The sequence below is a fragment of the Salmo salar genome, chromosome ssa28 (genome assembly GCF_905237065.1).
Source record: "Salmo salar chromosome ssa28, Ssal_v3.1, whole genome shotgun sequence".
Taxonomy (NCBI): Eukaryota; Metazoa; Chordata; class Actinopteri; order Salmoniformes; family Salmonidae; genus Salmo; species Salmo salar.
The window spans coordinates 15,896,202-15,916,104 of NC_059469.1; the positions used below are offsets into that span (position 1 = coordinate 15,896,202).

At 44.1% G+C, this 19,903-nt stretch overlaps 1 protein-coding gene across 2 annotated transcripts; it reads left to right on the top strand.

Annotated features, from left to right (window-relative positions):
* Nucleotides 1-3,491: 3,491 nt before the first annotated feature.
* Nucleotides 3,492-19,320, top strand: LOC106589583 (vacuolar fusion protein CCZ1 homolog). Of its 2 annotated transcripts, XM_014179729.2 has the most exons (17): nucleotides 3,492-3,661; nucleotides 5,166-5,237; nucleotides 5,316-5,412; nucleotides 5,598-5,695; nucleotides 5,811-5,904; nucleotides 7,418-7,498; nucleotides 7,628-7,675; nucleotides 7,800-7,883; nucleotides 9,338-9,513; nucleotides 10,253-10,334; nucleotides 12,436-12,497; nucleotides 14,165-14,276; nucleotides 14,768-14,801; nucleotides 15,046-15,163; nucleotides 17,204-17,362; nucleotides 17,490-17,617; nucleotides 17,723-19,320. In XM_014179729.2, the coding sequence occupies exons 2-17, from the start codon at nucleotides 5,224-5,226 to the stop codon at nucleotides 17,776-17,778; spliced, it is 1,443 nt and encodes a 480-aa protein (XP_014035204.1). In that variant the 5' UTR covers nucleotides 3,492-3,661; nucleotides 5,166-5,223; the 3' UTR covers nucleotides 17,779-19,320. The 2 variants fall into 2 exon arrangements, with proteins under 2 accessions (XP_014035204.1, XP_014035205.1); XM_014179730.2 differs by lacking the exon at nucleotides 5,166-5,237 and having other exon boundaries at nucleotides 3,518-3,661; nucleotides 5,280-5,412.
* The last annotated feature ends 583 nt before the right edge of the window (nucleotides 19,321-19,903 follow it).

Here is a 19,903-nt window from a genome sequence, read left to right on the forward strand (position 1 = left end):
TGTGTGTGTTTTTGGGACAGCTGTCATAAAGGGCTAATGATCAACACTGAGCATAAGATTATTCCATTGAATTTACAAGATTTGTTTTTATACATTTCTTTGAATATTTGATAATTAGGTGATTCATATATTAATAGTTTACTGAAAATATCCTTGTTTATTCTTCAGTTTCATCAGAACAATAGAAACCTTATTTTGTGATTGATAGAAAAGTCAATAATTCATAAAGGGATCTTGCTCATTGTTTATCCAGGAATAGGTCTGGAATAACAGTGTTAAAGGGGCAGTTGCTTCACCCATTTTTGAACTTCTGAATTAATGAAATGTAGCCCATTGATTCTTGAAGAATATAACTTCTACAATAAATGCCCCATGAGCTTAGTTCAACTGTCATACCCCATCAGAATCCAAAATATAAGCTTGTTTCACTGAAATGTTTGTAAACAAAGTAAATGTAAACAAAATTGCAAACAAAACTATACATCATGGCTGATCATTCCTTGCATCCATACCTTGGTTTATGAATGTGAGTGTGGTTCCACTTCTCCAGCCCTATTCCTCAGGGGAGGACACGCTGTTTCAACTCCTGATTGACGCTTTAAAGATTTAAAGCAAATTGAGGTGACACAAAGGGAGGGGACAGAGGGTGCAGGTTAAGGTTACAGTATCCAGGGCCTCTCACTTTCTCGATGGAAAGACTACCCCTCAGGTTTCTGTTGAATGAATTCAACTTAAAGTGATGAGACAGAAAGATGAAACAGAGCCAGTTCCAAAGAATTGGGAATTAGAATACTAGAATGGACAGACAGAGCTAGTTCCATAGAATTAGAATACTAGAATGGACAGACAGAGCTAGTTCCATAGAATTAGGATACTATAATGGACAGAGAGCTAGTTCCATAGAATTAGAATACTAGAATGGACATTAACCTTTTTATGATGGTCTAAAGGTCAGCCCATTTGGTCAGGGAGTTGGTCAACCATAGTTTGCCAGTGCTGTGATAACTCGTGCAAAATAAAGAATTTGAAGAATTGATCAGCACTGTTTAAAGGAATGAGTCCCTTACTTTTTCAAACTAACTGCCAATATGCCATTCAAACAATTCAGTCAATCCATAACCATGTTCTGGCTCAAATCAGTTGATGATAGGACTTAGACAGTTGTAAATGGAACAAGTACTGATGTTGTATAATAGCACTCACAGCTTTTCAAGAAAACAAATGTAGATATTTATGGTCTGTTTACGTCAGGGGTTGGAACCCACATCATTTTCCAATTGTTTCATTCTGAACAGAACCCACATTTTTCAGTTTTGTTGCAGTGTTCCGACCGGGAAAATAAAGTTCTGAACCAGTTTGAATAAAATAAAAAAAGTTACATTTAATATTGTTCCTTTTTCAACCTGTGAAATCAACTTTTTTTAAACATTTAGCTCAGACTTCACCAATCAGTGCAGATCGAGCAGGCAAGCTAGTGGTTTACATGCGTGATGGACAGAAGAGTGTAGACAATGGCGCAAGACGCAACTGAAATTTTGTGGGTGGGGAGAGAGCAAGCGAGGCTTGAAGATAATTGAAAAGATTTGTCTCTTATGACATGCATTATATGAATTAGGTCCACATAATTATACCTAGGAGGAGAGGCTTCTATGAAGGAATTTTGATTGTCCTTTGAGTTACCTAGCTAACAAGCTTGTGTGTGCAGAGCAGCACCAGAATTAAAAACATCTTACCTTTTTGTAGTTAATAAATCCAACGTGAAATGTGATATCCAGGCCTATAGTTTCTTTAACTAGCATTGAAAAAGTGTATCCTTTCTTTTCTAGCTAATTAAAAACATCTCCCTATCTTATGAATCAAGCTAGTAACGTCATGGGCAGGTAAAACACGTTCGAAGGTAAGACCCAGGTGCAGACAATGTCAAAGTAACAAGTTTATGAATTCAAACATGGGCAGTCAAATGTACAGGACGGCAGGCAGGCTCAGAGTCAGGGCAGGCAGAGGTCGGTAATCCAGAGTAGTGGGGCAAAGGTACAGGACGGCAGAGGTCGGTAATCCAGAGTAGTGGGGCAAAGGTACAGGACGGCAGAGGTCGGTAACCCAGAGTAGTGGGGCAAAGGTACAGGACGGCAGACAGGCAGAGGTCGGTAACCCAGAGTAGTGGGGCAAAGGTACAGGACGGCAGAGGTCGGTAACCCAGAGTAGTGGGGCAAAGGTACAGGACGGCAGACAGGCAGAGGTCGGTAACCCAGAGTAGTGGGGCAAAGGTACAGGACGGCAGAGGTCGGTAATCCAGAGTAGTGGGGCAAAGGTACAGGACGGCAGAGGTCGGTAATCCAGAGTAGTGGGGCAAAGGTACAGGACGGCAGAGGTCGGTAATCCAGAGTAGTGGGGCAAAGGTACAGGACGGCAGAGGTCGGTAATCCAGAGTAGTGGGGCAAAGGTACAGGATGGCAGAGGTCGGTAATCCAGAGTAGTGGGGTAAAGGTACGGCAGGGCAGGGCAGGGCAGGGCAGGGCAGGGCAGGGCAGGGGCAGGGCAGGGCAGGGCAGGGCAGGGCAGGGCAGAACCAGGCAACCATGCACCAGTAGGTATGAATGAACAAAATGAACTGGCAACAGACAAACAGAGAACATAGGTATAAATACACAGATAATGGGGAAGATGGGCAACACCTGGAGAGGGTGGAGACAATCACAAAGACAGGTGAAACAGATCAGGGTGTGACACAGGTAGCCTAATCAATCACAAGCAAGGATTTTCATTTAGCAGGCAAACACTGAAATTCCTTTCTGAGTGACAGAGGGAGGGCTTTGTATAGGCGCTTTGTTGTGGGACTAGAAAAAAAAATGGCTGGAACGAAAAATATCATTATTAACCAGTTCCCATGCTTTTAAAATTACGGTTCTGTTCCAGAACAGTATGGACCACTTTCGTTCCAGGTTCTGTTTATGTTCCTTGAAAAATTGCATTATTTTCCGGTTTTTGGTTCTGTTCCCTGAACTTGTTTTTGGTTCTCTTCCCTGAACTGGTTCCAACCCCTGGATTACATATATTCTGGATGTTATTTATACAGAAAATGTGTATAAAACCCGTATAAATTGTATTTATAATTACATGACAATATTCAGGCTGCAAAGGCTTCCTGATGTTGCGCCCCACGTTCAGTTGCAGCGTTCTGTTGTATACCCCTCGCTGAACAAGGGGTGCAACATCAGGAATTAGAATTCCTAGGCATGAGTCACTCCAGCATGGTGTTGGTAAATGAAGCCTTTATGTTTTAAGTACCGGGGACGCGAAGGTATTACCAACTGTGCACATCAAGCCCAGATGATAGTGGAGATCCATAAAGCCCACCAGTGGCTGCCCAGGCTTTATTAAACAAAGACCAATCCATGTTCGCCTTCAACATTGTATTGGTATATAGGCCTGATTTATGCACAGTCTGGAAAGGCACGGACATCACAGGAACATTTAGTGTGGTACCATAGTTTTTGTACAAGACACCCCACCGAGCAGTTTTTACTGTAACACATGAGATTCTGTCAAAGCAGGAAGTGTGCGCGGATTTTGTCATTGATCGCGGCTTTTCTACTGTATCTGTTATTAATGTTCGCAACAAACGAGATGATCTGTATGTGCTGACTTTATACAGTAAAAGGTAAGTCGCGTCGTTGTGTTTATTTCAAATTAATTTGTGATTCGGAAATAGTTTTCCCAGATCGATGCGAACACAACGTTAGCGGATTGTTGACACTGCTGCAGTGCAACCATACAAATTAACCACCTAACGTCGGATAATTGCTGGCTTGCTATATCTAACAAATTAGCTTTTTAACAGTATAAACTTAGTTAGTTTGTTTGTTTTGTATCACATTGGTCTTTTCAGATGGCAAAACAAATCCCCGTTGTCCCTACCTGGCTACCAAGGCCGGTGTGCTAGCTTGTTAGCTAGCTGTGTTGTGGACTTGTTTGAGCGAGTTGGTTAACGTAGCTAGCATGCTAACTTGCCTAAGCACTGGGCCTGATTAAAATAATAGATTGTAGCAATGCCACCTAGCAAGCCACGTAAAGGGAATCAATTAGCCATGCGCCTGAGGTGTGGAAGTTAGGATACGTTTATATTATACAGCTAACTAGTGTTGCTGGTGTCAGGTGTCAGTGGAAGCTAATAATGCTCTGTTCAAATCAGGAAATGCATGCTTATCTTTCAGCCTGATTTGAGATATTGAGCTTTTGATGCAATTTACAGCCTAAAGTAAACAGACCAAATTCCATGACTCACTGATTTTGTTAATCTGAAATGATCAAATCAAACTTTATTTGTCCCGAATACAACAGGTGGAGTAGACCTTACCGTGAAATAAATGCTTACTTACAAGCCCTTAACCTACAGTGCAGTTCAAGTAGAGTTAATAAAATATTTACCAAATAAACTAAAGTAAAAAATTATTAAAAGTAACACAATAAAATAACAGTAACGAGGCTATGAACAGGGGGTAAGGATACCGAGTCAATGTTCGGGGGTACAGGTTAGTAGAGATAATTTGTACATGTAGGTAGGAGTGAAGTGACTATGCATAGATAATAAACAGCGAGTAGCAGCCGTGTAAAAACAAATGGAGGGGGTGGCCATTTGATTAATTGTTTCGGCAGTCTTATGGCTTGGGGGTAGAAGCTGTTAAGGAGCTTTTTGATCCTAGATTTGGCGCTCCGGTACCGCTTGCCGTGTGGTAGCAGAGAGAACAGTCTATGACTTGGGTGACTGGAGTCTTTTACAATTTTGTAGGGCTTTCCTCTGACTCCACCTAGTACATAGGCCCTGGATGGCAGGAAGCCTGGCCCCAGTGATGTACTTGGCCGTACTCACTACCCTCTGTAGCACCTTACGGTCAGATGCCGAGCAGTTGCCATACCAGGCGGTGATACAACTGGTCAGAATGCTCTCGGTGGTGCAGCTGTTGAACTTCTTGAGGATCTGGGGACCCATGCCAAATCTTTTCATTCTTCTGAGGGGGAAAAGGTGTTGTCGTGCCTGCTTCACGACTGTCTTGGTGTGTTTAGACCATGATAGTTTGTTGGTGTTGTGGACACCAAGGAACTTGAAACTCTCAAATGTATGTGTAGCGTTTTTAAAGCTGAGCTGATATTCTTTTTGTCTGCAGCCACAAAGCATGCTAAATTCACTCTGGAACAGAGGACATCCAGACACAAACTACACTAATGCTGATGATCAGGTAATACCCGGGTCTCATTGTGACGCATCTTTGTCTGTTCAGTCACAGATAGTTGATCAGCATCTTCCTCTGTTGCAGTCCGAGAATGGCTTCGGGAACGCAAGAGAAACAGTACACCCCATCTCTTCTCAGCTTTTTCCTCTATAATCCTTCATTTGGGTCACGGGAGGGAGAGGTGAGCTCCATTTGGTTGTTTTTACGTCCCGTGTGTTTCACATGTTCTCACTATGAACTTTAATGACACTGTTCATCAGCTCAATGTTTACTGCTGTAAATGATCCAATGTGAATATCTGTCAACTTTGTGGTCTCCATTCAAATACTGTGCCTCATGGAAACTGCCTCCTTGTGTGCATTGTAGGAGGAGAAGAAGATTTTATTCTACCATCCTAGTGAGGTCGAGAAGAATGAGAAGATCCGTAATGTCGGTCTTTGTGAGGCCATTGTACAGTTTACCAGGTACACAGGAACTACTAACTAATCAATTATCTTGAAGTAAAACTTCTCAAATCTGTTAGTTATGTCTATTGGATTCATATCCCCTATCCCAACCACCATCTTTGCTGTGTTCCAGAACCTTCTGTCCAACAAAGCCTGCTAAATCCCTACACACACAAAAGAACAGGCAGTTCTTCTTTGAAGCAGAGGACAGTTTCTGGATCGTCATGGTACGTTGGTTTTCCAACTTATTTACACTTACTATATACAGTTCCTTCAGAAAGTATTCATACCCCTTGACTTATTTCACGTTTCGTTAGATTTTTTTTCTCACCAAGCCCCCATAATGACAAAGTGAAAACATATTTTTAGTAATTTTGTCAAAAGTATTGAAAATGAAATACAGAAATATCTCATTTATGTAAGTATCCACATCCCTGAGTAAATACATGTTACAATCACCTTTGGCAGTGATTACAGCTGTTAGTCTTTCTGGGTAAGTCTCTCTAAGAGCGTTGCACACAAGGATTGTACAATATTTGGCCATTATTCTTTTTAAAACTCTTCAAGCTCTGTCAAGTTGGTTGATCATTGCTAGACAACCATTTCGAAGTCTTGTCATAGATTTTCAAGTTGATTTCAGTCAACTTGTAACTAGGCCACTCAGGAACAGTCAATATCGTCTTAGTAAGCAACTCCAGTGCATATTTGGCCTTGTGTTTTAGGTTATTGTCCTGCAGAAAGGTGAAGTGTTCTCCCAGTGTCTGATTTGCCCCCAAACAATACACTTTGTAACCAGGACATAAAAGTAATTTCTTTGCCACATTTTCTACAATTTTACTTTAGTGCCTAATTGCAAACAGGATGCATGTTTTGGATTTTTTTAAATTCTGTACAGGCTTCCTTCTTTTCACTCTGTCATTTAGGTTAGTATTGTGGAGTAACTACAATGTTGTTGATCCATCCTCAGTTTTCTCCTTTCACAGCCAACTCTGTAACTGTTTTAAAGTCACCATTGGCCTCATGGTGAAATCCCTGAGCGCTTTCCTTCTTCTCCGGCAACTGAGTTAGGAACGACGCCTGTATCTTTGTAGTGACCGGGTGTATTGATACACCATCCAAAGTGTAATTAACAGCTTCACCATGCTCAAAGGAATATTCAATGTCTGCTTTATTTAAGTTTTTACCCCATCTACCATAGGTGCCCTTCTTTGCGAAGCATTGGAAAACCTCCTTAGTCTTTGTGGTTGAATCTCTGTTTGAAATTCACTGCTCAACTGAGGGACCTTACAGATAGTTGTATGTGTGGGGTACAGAGAATAGTCATAAAAAAAACATGTTAACCACTATTATTGCACACAGTTAGTCCATACAACTTATTATGTGACTTGTTAAGTAAGCACATTGTTACTCCTGAACTTATTAAGGCTTGCCATAACAAAGGGGTTGAATATTTATTGACAAGACATTTCATTTGTAATTAATTTGTAAACATTTCTTAGAACATAATTCCACTTTAACATAATGAGGTACTGTGTGTAACTCAGTGACACAAAATCTCAATTGAATAAATTCAGGCTGTAACACAACAACATGTGGAAGAAGGGGTGTGAATACTTTCTGAATGCGCTGTATAGAGCGGTTGCACTCTCAACATACTCATTTCTTTTTGACAAGTTATTAGGTCTGCTAGGATTCTTTTGAATAGATAATTCCTCTACCTGTCCCTGTTTGCTTTTCCAGGTGGTGCGGAACCCGATGGTAGAAAAACCTAATAAAGATGGGAGACCTCCCACGATAGAATATCAGGAAGAGGAAATACTTGTACGTCTTATTTTGTTGCATCTTTTATTTGTGTATGTTTCATGTTTGTATGGTCCATTTGAGGGAATTCAACTCTTTTGTGCAGATCATTTATAACTTTCTCAGTTGTTTATTCTCTTATTTGTGTAGGACACCGTTTATGGTGCAGTATTACGGGAATGCTACAGTATGTACAAGGTGAGCATGCGGTTGGGACTCGGGAGTAAACCTCAAGTCATACCAGCTCACGTTCTCTAGTAAAGACTGTGTGAGACTCTGGATGTGGTTTGCTGATGGATCTTTTCGTTGCTCTGTTCTCCAGCTCTTCAACGGCACATTTGGCAGAGCAATGGAAGCAGGCGGAGTGGAGCTGCTCATGCAGAAGCTTGACAAGTTCTTTTACAGGGTAAAACAGAACAAACACTAGGCTACATAGTACATACCTCAAGTCTCTGCAACTATATGCATGATGATGGGTGGTAATAGGTGACGAGGGGATTTGTCATGTCTTATTGGATGCAGAACATTTGTTTTACAATTGTGCTTTATATACTTTAAGTAATGTAGCTTGATTGGACAGTTCAACAGAAATCATCTATGCATATTGTCAGTCTTTTCTCAGCAATGTTTTCCTAGGGGCACTGCTATTTCAATACCAGATTTACTACTTGTGAAATTCATTACCATATCTGTGTAAATATATATTACACACATTCTCTTACTTCTTAGTAGTTCCTACCTCTTAGCTGTCCTTTTTTTTACAGTGAAAACATTCCCATCTGCTGTTGTGTGCTATCCACATTACTAATGATGTGATGCTGTTTCCAGGCCTGGCTGCCTGCTTGACAGCAGTAATACTACTGGTGCATCTAGCCGTCTAGAGTGCTGGACTCTATTGACTTTCTAGTGACTAAATGCAGGGTCAGATGTCAGTCATAAGTGACCTTCAAATATGGCTTCCCCCACTAATTATCACTACTTAGAAATATGGCTTCCCCCACTAATTATCACTACTCAGAAATATGGCTTCCCCCGCTAATTATCACTACTCAGAAATATGGCTTCCCCCACTAATTATCACTACTCAGAAATATGGCTTCCCCCACTAATTATCACTACTCAGAAATATGGCTCCCCCTGCTAATTATCACTACTCAGAAATATGGCTTCCCCCACTAATTATCACTACTCAGAAATATGGCTTCCCCCACTAATTATCACTACTCAGAAATATGGCTTCCCCCACTAATTATCCCTACTCAGAAATATGGCTCCCCCGCTAATTATCACTATAATTATCAAATAACGCCTTTCTCAAGGAGAGCTGGTCAAAGCTTCCGCCATACTACAGGCCCAGCCCATTGGCCGCAATGACCTGTGTTCATTATTCATACCAAGCCAATCAGAGGAAACCCCCAGCTCTCCCTAACCCTATCAAGGTGTCCCGTTCCAGTATGTAACTCAGACACAGAGGAGGCCTGTGGTGTCTATCGTATCCCCGGTTGAAATGTTCTAGTAATTCCCGTGTCCTCTCGTGTCTTTGGGAACAGCAATGTAAGCACTACGCAGGTAAACTAATATCTCCAGCTTTGACCTAACTGAGATCCACCTTGGACAGAAATATTGTTGCCATTGAAGCTGGAAATAGGAGCATTGTGTTGTCCAGACGTACAGTGTGCAGACCCTTTTGTGTTTCTTAACGAGGTTTCTCAGCATTGGGCTCCTGATCACAATGGGATGTGTGTGTATAACGTTGCTTTCTAAGCTAACACCTCACCTTCCCCACGTATCCCTGATGTGTATTAACAAACGGAGACATGACTACATGTATAACCGTCCTCTATCCCTGGTCTCCTCCAGTACCTGCAGACGCTGCACCTGCAGTCCTGTGACCTGCTGGACGTGTTCGGGGGAATCGCCTTTTTCCCCCTGGACAAGATGACCTACCTGAAGATCCAGTCATTCGTCAACAGAGTGGAGGAGAGCCTCAGCCTGATCAAATACACAGCCTTCCTCTACAACGACCAGCTGATATGGTACGGCTGGGAGAAGCAGACCGTGTGGGGGTTGTCTGCTGTACTCTGGTTTAAAACACCTGCCCACATGTAGAAACCACATTTTGCCTACAATTTGCAAATGCTAACAGAAGTCGTTGGACAACATAAGCTCTGAATTGCATTCTTCCGTGATCTTGAGGCACAGGCTGCTTCACCATTCAACTGGCAGGGCTGTTCTCTAGTGGGCTGTTTTTCAGGATGCCAGGGAGGAGAGGAGGGGGAGGTTTTCCCCCCCTCCTGTGTTGTGCGTGCCAGGGCCCTGATCTTATAAACAGCCTGCAGGCCCTTGGCACCTCCTTGCAGCCCTTTACCACTGTAAGGTGTGGGGGAGCCAGGCAGCGGTGGCAGGCATCACTCCAATGCTCCTCATCCCGTTAGGCTGGGCTAGGTATGGGGTTGTCTTGGGCATGGCTGGGAGACACAGAAGATGCCTTAAATACACACAATCTGATTACAGTAATTCATACATGTCTCTCTCACTTTTAACTGTTAGTCTGACCTGTTACTGTATGGAATCTGGGGATTACGTGATAACTGATTGATCGTAATGATTTGATTGATTGCTAATCAAATTATTTGAGCAGTTATGATAGCATTGGGCCCATGGTGAGCCATGGAGATGATGGGTTTAGTTCATCAATACTCCTGAACAGACTGTGAACAGGAAGTGTTTGATGCTAACAAAGGTGTGTCCCCTTTTTTTGTTCTCCCCATGCAGGAGTGGTCTGGAGCAGGATGACATGCGGATCCTGTACAAGTACCTGACGACGTCACTGTTCCCCAGACACTCTGAACCAGAGGTGAGAGAAGGAGGAGGGATCACAGAGCGAGGGGGGGGAGAGAGGAGGGATCAGAGAGCGAGGGGGGGAGAGAGGAGGGATCAGAGAGCGAGGGGGGAGAGAGGAGGGATCAGAGAGCGAGGGGGGAGAGAGGAGGGATCAGAGAGCGAGGGGGGAGAGAGGAGGGATCAGAGAGCGAGGGGGGAGAGAGGAGGGATCAGAGAGCGAGGGGGGGAGAGAGGAGGGATCAGAGAGCGAGGGGGGAGAGAGGAGGGATCAGAGAGCGAGGGGGGAGAGAGGAGGGATCAGAGAGCGAGGGGGGAGAGAGGAGGGATCAGAGAGCGAGGGGGGAGAGAGGAGGGATCAGAGAGCGAGGGGGGGAGAGAGGAGGGATCAGAGAGCGAGGGGGGGAGAGAGGAGGGATCAGAGAGCGAGGGGGGGAGAGAGGAGGGATCAGAGAGCGAGGGGGGGAGAGAGGAGGGATCAGAGAGCGAGGGGGGGAGAGAGGAGGGATCAGAGAGCGAGGGGGGAGAGAGGAGGGATCAGAGAGCGAGGGGGGAGAGGAGGGATCAGAGAGCGGGGGGGAGAGAGGAGGGATCAGAGAGCGGGGGGGAGAGAGGAGGGATCACAGAGAGCGGGGGGAGAGAGGAGGGATCACAGAGCGAGGGGGGAGAGAGGAGGGATCACAGAGCGGGGGGAGAGAGGAGGGATCAGAGAGCGGGGGGAGAGAGGAGGGATCAGAGAGCGGGGGGAGAGAGGAGGGATCAGAGAGCGAGGGGGGAGAGAGGAGGGATCACAGAGCGAGGGGGGAGAGAGGAGGGATCACAGAGCGAGGGGGGAGAGAGGAGGGATCACAGAGCGAGGAGGGATCACGGAGCGAGGGGGGAGAGGAGGGATCACGGAGCGAGGGGGGAGAGGAAGGATCACGGACCGAGGGGGGGAGGAGGGATCACGAGCGAGGGGGGAGAGAGGAGGGTTCACGGAGGGAGGGAGGGAGGGAGGGAGGGAGAGGAGGGTTCACAGAGCGAGGGGAGAGAGGAGGGATCACAGAGAGAGGAGGGAGGGAGGGAGAGGAGCGAGGGAGGGAGGAGGGATCACGGAGCGAGCGAGGGGAGAGAGGAGGGATCACAGAGCGAGAGAGGAGGGATCACAGAGCGAGAGAGGAGGGATCACAGAGCGAGAGAGGAGGGATCACAGAGCGAGAGAGGAGGGATCACAGAGCGAGCGAGGAGGGATCACAGAGCGAGAGAGGAGGGATCACAGAGCGAGCGAGGAGGGATCACAGAGCGAGAGAGGAGGGATCACAGAGCGAGCGAGGAGGGATCACAGAGCGAGCGAGGGGAGAGAGGAGGGATCACAGAGCGAGCGAGGAGGGATCACAGAGCGAGCGAGGAGGGATCACAGAGCGAGCGAGGAGGGATCACAGAGCGAGCGAGGAGGGATCACAGAGCGAGCGAGGAGGGATCACAGAGCGAGCGAGGAGGGATCACAGAGCGAGCAAGGAGGGATCACAGAGCGAGCGAGGGGAGAGAGGAGGGATCACAGAGCGAGCGAGGGGAGAGAGGAGGGATCACAGAGCGAGCGAGGAGGATTCACGGAGCGAGAGAGGGGAGAGAGGAGGGATCACGGAGCGAGAGAGGGGAGAGAGGAGGGATCACGGAGCGAGAGAGGGGAGAGAGGAGGGATCACGGAGCGAGAGAGGGGAGAGAGGAGGGATCACGGAGCGAGAGAGGGGAGAGAGGAGGGATCACGGAGCGAGAGAGGGGAGAGAGGAGGGATCACGGAGCGAGAGAGGAGTGATCAGAGGGGGAGCTAGAGCGTAAGCAACTGCCACTTCCCTGCCTCTGTTCTACTAAAACTCTGATCCTCTGCCTAAACCTTCCCTCAACGTTGCCAGAACTCTTCCAACACCTGCTCCACAATGGCATCATGCCACACGAAGAATGTATTGTTGTGTAACAAGCACATTTAAAGTTGACCACACATTGATACCCCACAAGCTCAGACAATGTTGATAATGACTTAAGTTATACTCAAGCAGGTTCTCTCTCTCTCTCATCCATCTCTCTTCTAACTCTCTCCCTCCCTGCCTCTCTTCCTCATCCTCCCTTTCTCTCTCCAGCTGGCTGGTAGGGACTCTCCCTTAAGGCCAGAGGTGGCAGGGAATCTGCTTCACTATGGGAGGTAAGTCCTTAAACGCCCTCCCTGGTCCCCTGCCTCCCTTCCTCCATGTCTCCTGGCTAGGCTGGGCCAGGCTCCCTCCCTGGGGCTCTGGTCCCCTGCCTCCCTTCCTCCATGTCTCCTGGCTAGGCTGGGCCAGGCTCCCTCCCTGGGGCTCTGGTCCCCTGCCTCCCTTCCTCCATGTCTCCTGGCTAGGCTGGGCCAGGCTCCCTCACTGGGGCTCTGGTCCCCTGCCTCCCTTCCTCCATGTCTCCTGGCTAGGCTGGGCCAGGCTCCCTCACTGGGGCTCTGGTCCCCTGCTATCTCAGGGCAGAAGGACAGGGGCACTAGATCATCATGTCAGGGTGGAGCCTTCTAGCCATGCCACATCTGCTGCTAATCTGACTATAGCAGACTGATACATTTAACCTGAGGGGGTGGAGAGAAGAGGAGATGGATGGAATTCCGACTTTATCGTGTTCATCCATGATGGTTTTTATTGGATACATTGCTATTTCAACGAAGCGATGGAGGAATTCATATTGTTTTAGATTATCAAGTGAAATCAATAAAACTATCGACAGGGATGTCACAATAGATGTTTGATAGTTCTGGTATGATAGGAAAGCATTATTAGACTAACATTAGGTTGTAATTAAAGTGCGTTGGTGGTCCGGCATGTGCAATATCCAGTCTGATTTGTAATAACAACATGGAGGATTACTGATCTGTGTTCCAACGTGACGTGGTCTTACCCCACTGACAATAATGAGATTTGTATCTCTACCGTCCCACACACAGACACAAAGGAGGGGGGATTACACTTAACAGAGAGGAGGAGGGAGAGCCAAGCTAGTTAACGGCGTCTCTGTGTAGCCTAGTCCACCCTAGAGGCCTCTGTGCCTGAGGTGGACAAAGTAGGAGAGAGAGGAGGAGGAGGAGGATGAGATTATTAACAGAGGTGCTCTGTAGTCTCTGTATGAATACTCTAAAACACAATCCTTCCTGCATCCCTTCCAAACACTGATTTGTAAGCATTTCACGGTAAGGTCTACACCTGTTGTCTTCGGCGCATGTGACAAATAAAGTTTGATTTGATTCAACACAGCTGTAAAGAGGAATGGAGGGGTTCCACTACATGGCTTTCATCTATCCTGTCTGGTCAGATCAGCGATTACTTAATAGAAGGGAATAAATGGTCTCAGAGAATGGGTAGAATTAAGAGGTTTTTCTCTTAGGGCAAGTTGCTTAGCAGAAAGTAGTCAAACACACAGACAACCTTTTATTTAGATCTGAATACAAGCACAGATCAGACAGAATACGAGCACTTAATATGAATGCATTGGAATGGAGCCGTTGTTGTTGAAGTGATCCCTGAGAGTGTGCTGCTGCCAGGCCAGTGTGACTCCGATGGGGTGGGGAGAGAGACCCACCCAAAGGCAGGGGAAAACTGACAGTACAAATTATGGAAGGGATACACACTGTACGTCCACATATACATTTACAAACTGCTAGATAGACTTGGGGATTCATTTGTTTATTTAGATACATTTTGTGTGAGGTAAAACAGTTTTTGATTTGTATCGAACTAAATGTGTTTTGTAATTGTGAAACATCCTTGTCAATCACAGTAATCGTGATGAGCTGTGATGCATACGCCCTCTCATATCCTGTCTTCTTTCCACCCTCAGGTTTTTGACAGGACCTGCTAACCTCAAAGACCCAGAGGCCAAATTCCGCTTCCCTAGAATATTTGTCAACACAGAGGACAGTTATGAGGAGCTGCATCTGATAGTTTATAAGGTGAGGAGAGGGCATCATTCTAAATGGTACTCTATTCCCTATAAAGTGCACTACTTTTGACCAGGGTCCATAGGGATCTAGTCAAATGTAGTGCAAGGTTCTGGTCCAAAGTAGTGCACTACATAGGGAATAGGGCGTCATTTGGGACAGAACTGAGAAGCAGGGAACTGTGGTCTGGAGCCCTGCTGGGTTTTGTGGGAAGTCAGTAGAGGCTTTTTTCTTTTGTGTTTTTAAGAGAGAGACGGGTAGTACTCCCAACCCATTGTTTGTTTGGCAGAAAATGTGGTAATCTGTTATTATTTCATTACTGAAGAACAAAGAGAAGGTCTAACCTCTGATGTTGGGGGAATTGGCTTTGTTCGTTGGGATCTCAAATGGCTTCCTTAAATGATTTATAAATTCAATGTATTTGGTAATAAGTTCTAAATTATAGTATTATTTTCTCTAGACCCATTATATTCAAACTGCACATCGTCTGCTCTTTATTTCAGGCGATGAGTGCAGCGGTTTGTTTCATGATCAGTGGTGAGTATCCTCTCTTATCATTTGGTCAGTCCCCTCCCCCCAAACAGCTGGGCTGATGCTTATTACATAATTTCTCAGCATTCTGAGTCTGCCGTTCCAAATGTTCTGTGAATAATGCAATGGCAAATTCTAAGGCATTGCCATATTATGTGGACTGAAAGAAAAAACCTTATAAATTCTTAGAAGTTCCAAAGTCCATTCTACTAATTCTAACTACCGTATGGTCATATTCTCTCTCCCCCAGCATCTGTGGAGCTGACGAGGGAGTTCTGTGAGCAGCTGGATGGTCTAGTGGGACCTCAGCTCACCCTGCTGGCCTCCGACATATGTGAACAATACAATGTCAACCGCAGGATATCAGGGTCAGAACTTTTGCTTTAATCCTCTAGCCTCCAGTTCCTGGGCCTGTGTTGTTCCAACACGCCATGATAGAAATCACGGTCCAAAATATATCATGTGTTTTTAAAAGGTACGCGTTTATGCCACGGCATCCTCTTGACGATTGGACCAATGAACTCAATGACCTGGATAAACTGATGATGGTCCTGAGGTGTAGTACTGCTTAAAGGTAGATTCAGTGATGCACAGAGTACACAGCAATATCAGGCCGATTTTCCGCAACAACTAAGAGCGTTGAAGCACGAAGATAACCTTTTCCACTGTTTTTGTTCCAGAGCTAGCTAGTGTAGCAGCGTGACGCACACCCGTGACCCTGCGCACATACTCTGAATGTGTGAGAGAAAAGTCTTGCATCGCGCTCATCTCAATATCTGCAGTGCTCCTCATTGTAACGTCATAACATTGTGCTGGCTCTGATATTTTATTTTCATATTGACCTTTCCAGTATGGTTCAAGCAACTATTTGTAATGAGCAGGCTAGCGCAGTACAGTCCTACTTGGCTCTGCTCATCTCGGCTCAGTAGTGTGAAATTGGCATTAGACTCTCCTCTCATCCTTGTAATGATTGTCATTAGAGGTCAACCAATACCGATTATTGGAGGACCAAAAACAGCCGATACCGATTAATCGGACGATTTGATTTTTTATTATTTTTAGAGGTCGACAATTACAATAATACTGAACGAACAATGAACACTTTTAATTTAATATAATACATAAATAAAATCTATTTAGTCTCAAATAAATAATGAAACATGTTCAATTTTGTTTAAATAATGCAAAAACAGTGCAATATGTGCCATATGTGCCATGTAAAAAAGCTAACGTTTAAGTTCCTTGCTCAGAACATGAGAACATATGAAAGCTGGTGGTTCCTTTTAACATGAGTCTTCTATATTCCCAGTTAAGAAGTTTTAGGTTGTAGTTATAGGAATTATAGGACTGTTTCTCTCTATAACATTTGTATTTCATATACCTTTGACTATCGGATGTTCTAATAGGCACTTTAGTATTGCCAGCCTAATCTCAGGAGTTGAGAGGCTTGAAGTCATAAACAGCACTGTGCTTCAAGCATTACTAAGAGCTGCTGGCAAACGCAGGAAAGTGCTGTTTGAATGAATGCTTACGAGCCTGCTGCTGCCTACCACCGCTCAGTCAGACTGCTCTATCAAATCATAGACTTAATTATAATATAATAAATACACATGAATACGAGCCTTAGGTCATTAAAATGGTCAAATCCGGAAACTATCATTTCGAAAACAAAACGTTTATTCTTTCAGTGAAATACGGAACCGTTCCGTATTTTATCGAACATGTGGCAACCTTAAGTCTAAATATTGCTGTTACATTGCACAACCTTCAATGTTATGTCATAATTGTGTAAAAATCAGGCAAATTAATTACGGTCTTTGTTAGGAAGAAATGGTCTTCACACAGTTCGCAACGAGCCAGGCGGCCTAAACTGCTGCATAATACCCTGACTCTGCTTGCACAGAACGCAAGAGAAGTGACACAATTTCCCTAGTTAATATTGCCTGCTAACATGAATTTCTTAAACTAAATATGCAGGTTTAAAAAAATATACTTGTGTATTGATTTTAAGAAAGGCATTGATGTTTATGGTTAGGTACATTGGTGCAACGACAGTGCTTTTTTCGCGAATGTGCTTGTTAAATCACCCGTTTGGCAAAGTAGGCTGTGATTTGATGATAAATTAACAGGCACCGCATTGATTATTTGCAACGCTGGACAAGCCAGATAAACTAGTAATATCATCAACCATGTGTAGTTAACTAGTGATTATGTTAAGATTGATTGTTTTTTATAAGATAAGTTTAATGCTAGCTAGCAACTTACCTTGGCTCCTTGCTGCACTCGCGTAACAGGTAGTCAGCCTGCCATGCAGTCTCCTCGTGGAGTGCAATGTAATCGGGGTCCAAAAATGCCCTAATTAATCGGCCGACCTCTAATCGACATCCTCTCCCTCTGTGTTGTTACAGGCCGGACAAGGAGCCCCAGTTCAAGTTCATCTACTTCAACCACATGAACCTGGCAGAGAAGAGCACCATCCACATGAGGAAGACAGCCAGCGTCTCTCTGACTTCGGTCCACCCAGACCTCATGAAGATTCTGGGAGACATCAACTGTGACTTCGCCAGGTATGCCCAATGAAATACCACAAAAACCCTGTTAGGGTTAGCACTCTGAGGCCTAGTTTTGGCAACTCTGTATGTAAAGTATATTACAGTGTCCGTATGTTCATGTTATTTTTGTATGTTGCCTCAGGGTTGATGAAGATGAAGAGATCATTGTGAAGGCTATGACAGACTACTGGGTGGTCGGCAAGAAGTCGGACCAGAGAGAGCTCTACGTTATCTTGAACCAGAAGAATGCCAATTTGATTGAAGTTAATGGTAGGTCCAACATGGATGGATGGAACTTGTTTCTTTGAGCTCATCTCACATGTTTTCTTGGTTATGCTTGCTAATCCCAACCCTGTTTTTTTTTTCTACCAACAGAGGAAGTGAAGAGGCTCTGTGCGACACAGTTCAACAACATTTTCTTCTTGGACTGAAAGAAATAAAGAAAAGAAAAAACTGCACGAAGAAGAGGGAGAGACGGTGAGAGGGCAATGGACTGTTTCACCACACTAAAACTGTCAGCATTGCAGGGTGTTATGACAGCATCAGTGTAATGCAATAATTGCATAGATTAGGTAAGAGTTCGACCAAAACCATGGAAACGCCACACACCCGTCCCCCCATGGGGGATAGGTCCAGAATCTATTTAGTAACCACATTATAGGCCTGTTAGAACACATACAGTGCCTAGTGAAAGTTACACAGCACTTGCACAGTCTTCATATTTTTCTGCCTTAACATTAAATAAAAAAATGTATTACATTTTTGGGGGGTTTCCTACAGATCTACACAACCTACTCCACATTGTCTAAGTTAAGGAAAGTTATAGAACATTTTCCAAATGAATGAGAAGTTAGAGGAAAACCTAATCCTGAGATGGAGTTGTATTTTTCTGCGGACAGTTACACACATTTTAATGCCAAAGACACAACAGAATGGTGTTCTAAGAGGTGTTGAGTGTTCCTGAATGGTCCAGTCTCCCTCCTGACTTAAATCTGCTTTAAAAATCTGAGACAAGGTTTGAATATTGCTGTCCATCAATGATTCCCAACCAAATGTACTGAGCTTGAGCAATTTTGACAAAAACAATAGATGTACATTGCCCTAAGAGTTGTTCAAGGTTGGTAGTGTCTTATTCAAAATTATTATTCACAGCTGTAATGGCTGCCAAAGTTGCTTCCACCAAGTATTAACTCTGGGGTGTGAAGACATAAGCATTCAATACATCCACATTTAGTATTTCTTAGTCATTTGGAAAATGTTCTATCATTTTTATTTCACTTGTAAAATCTTGAGTAGGTTGCGTAGATCGATATGAAAAAATAATTTAATTTTTAGATTTAATTAAGGCAAAATGTGACGACTGCAAAGGGTGTGTAGACTTGCACTAGCGACTGCTGTAAATTATGATTGAATTGACAAATATCAACTTTTTTGTATCAGCTCTTCTGAATGGACGCCATTGACGGTGTCCTTGTGCTATCCCCTACGGGTGCGTGGCCATCAGTGCTCCATTGATCTCTTACCGTATGTATTGTAAACAATTAAATAAAGAAGCTTTTCACATCATGTAATTTCTTTAGATTTTTATTTAACCAATACAAAATGGTATTTTCATTCTTGTAATTAAATGTCAAATGATCAGAGTAATTTTACTGTACATGTACTTAATTTTTCTATTTCTTTGTATATAAAGTGCATTGTCTTCTTGTTTAAGTTCCTGTCAGCTGTTTGTCTTACAATTGACATCATTGGTCTACTGACTCTACTCGTTGTTGTTCTTTTTAAGGACACAACATGACATTTATCACTATATTAATTTAAAAACAGACATTCACAAACATGCTGTTTTCCTTTATGGGTTCTGTTCATTGTCTTGTATAATTTTCAAATGAGATGCTATGATTCATGTTGAAAGTAATGTGGTTTGTAAAATGCAGCCCCAACTTTAAATAAATTAAGAAATTCTAATTTTCCTCCATGTACCCTATTTCTTTCTTTTACTGAAAACGACAGTCTAAAGAGGTCTAGAACGAACTGAGATGTACTTTAGGATCAGCCTCTAAACCAGAATGAGAAAACGGCAAACCTTGATCCGCTGCTTTTGTACTTTCTAAATTGCCCCTGTAGGGACTGATAGTCACATTATAACAAGGCATTGTGGCTGGTTACCCAGAATTTCCCAGTGTCCCTCCACCAATGGCCTAGACTGCTCTGGAATTAAGTTTCCCCTAGGAACTGATCTAGGATCAGCTTCCCAAATCCTATTTAACCTTAACCATTGTTGAGGAAAATGCTAAATTGACTTAAGGTCAGCGTGTAGGGGCAACTTCACCCTTCTCCGTCTGGCCTCGATCTTGCCACAAGTAGGTCCCAAACTAATACAGGGTCAGATTTTTTTCATAGGCCCAGCGTCATCCGGGTTTGGCTGGGGTCGGCAGTCATTGTAAATAAGAATTTGTTCTTAACTGACTTGCCGAGTTAAATAAAAAAATCTGACCTTGGTGCAACAAAGGCCCTTAGCTCACATAAATGAAGTGCACAGTCTTTTTCACCTGG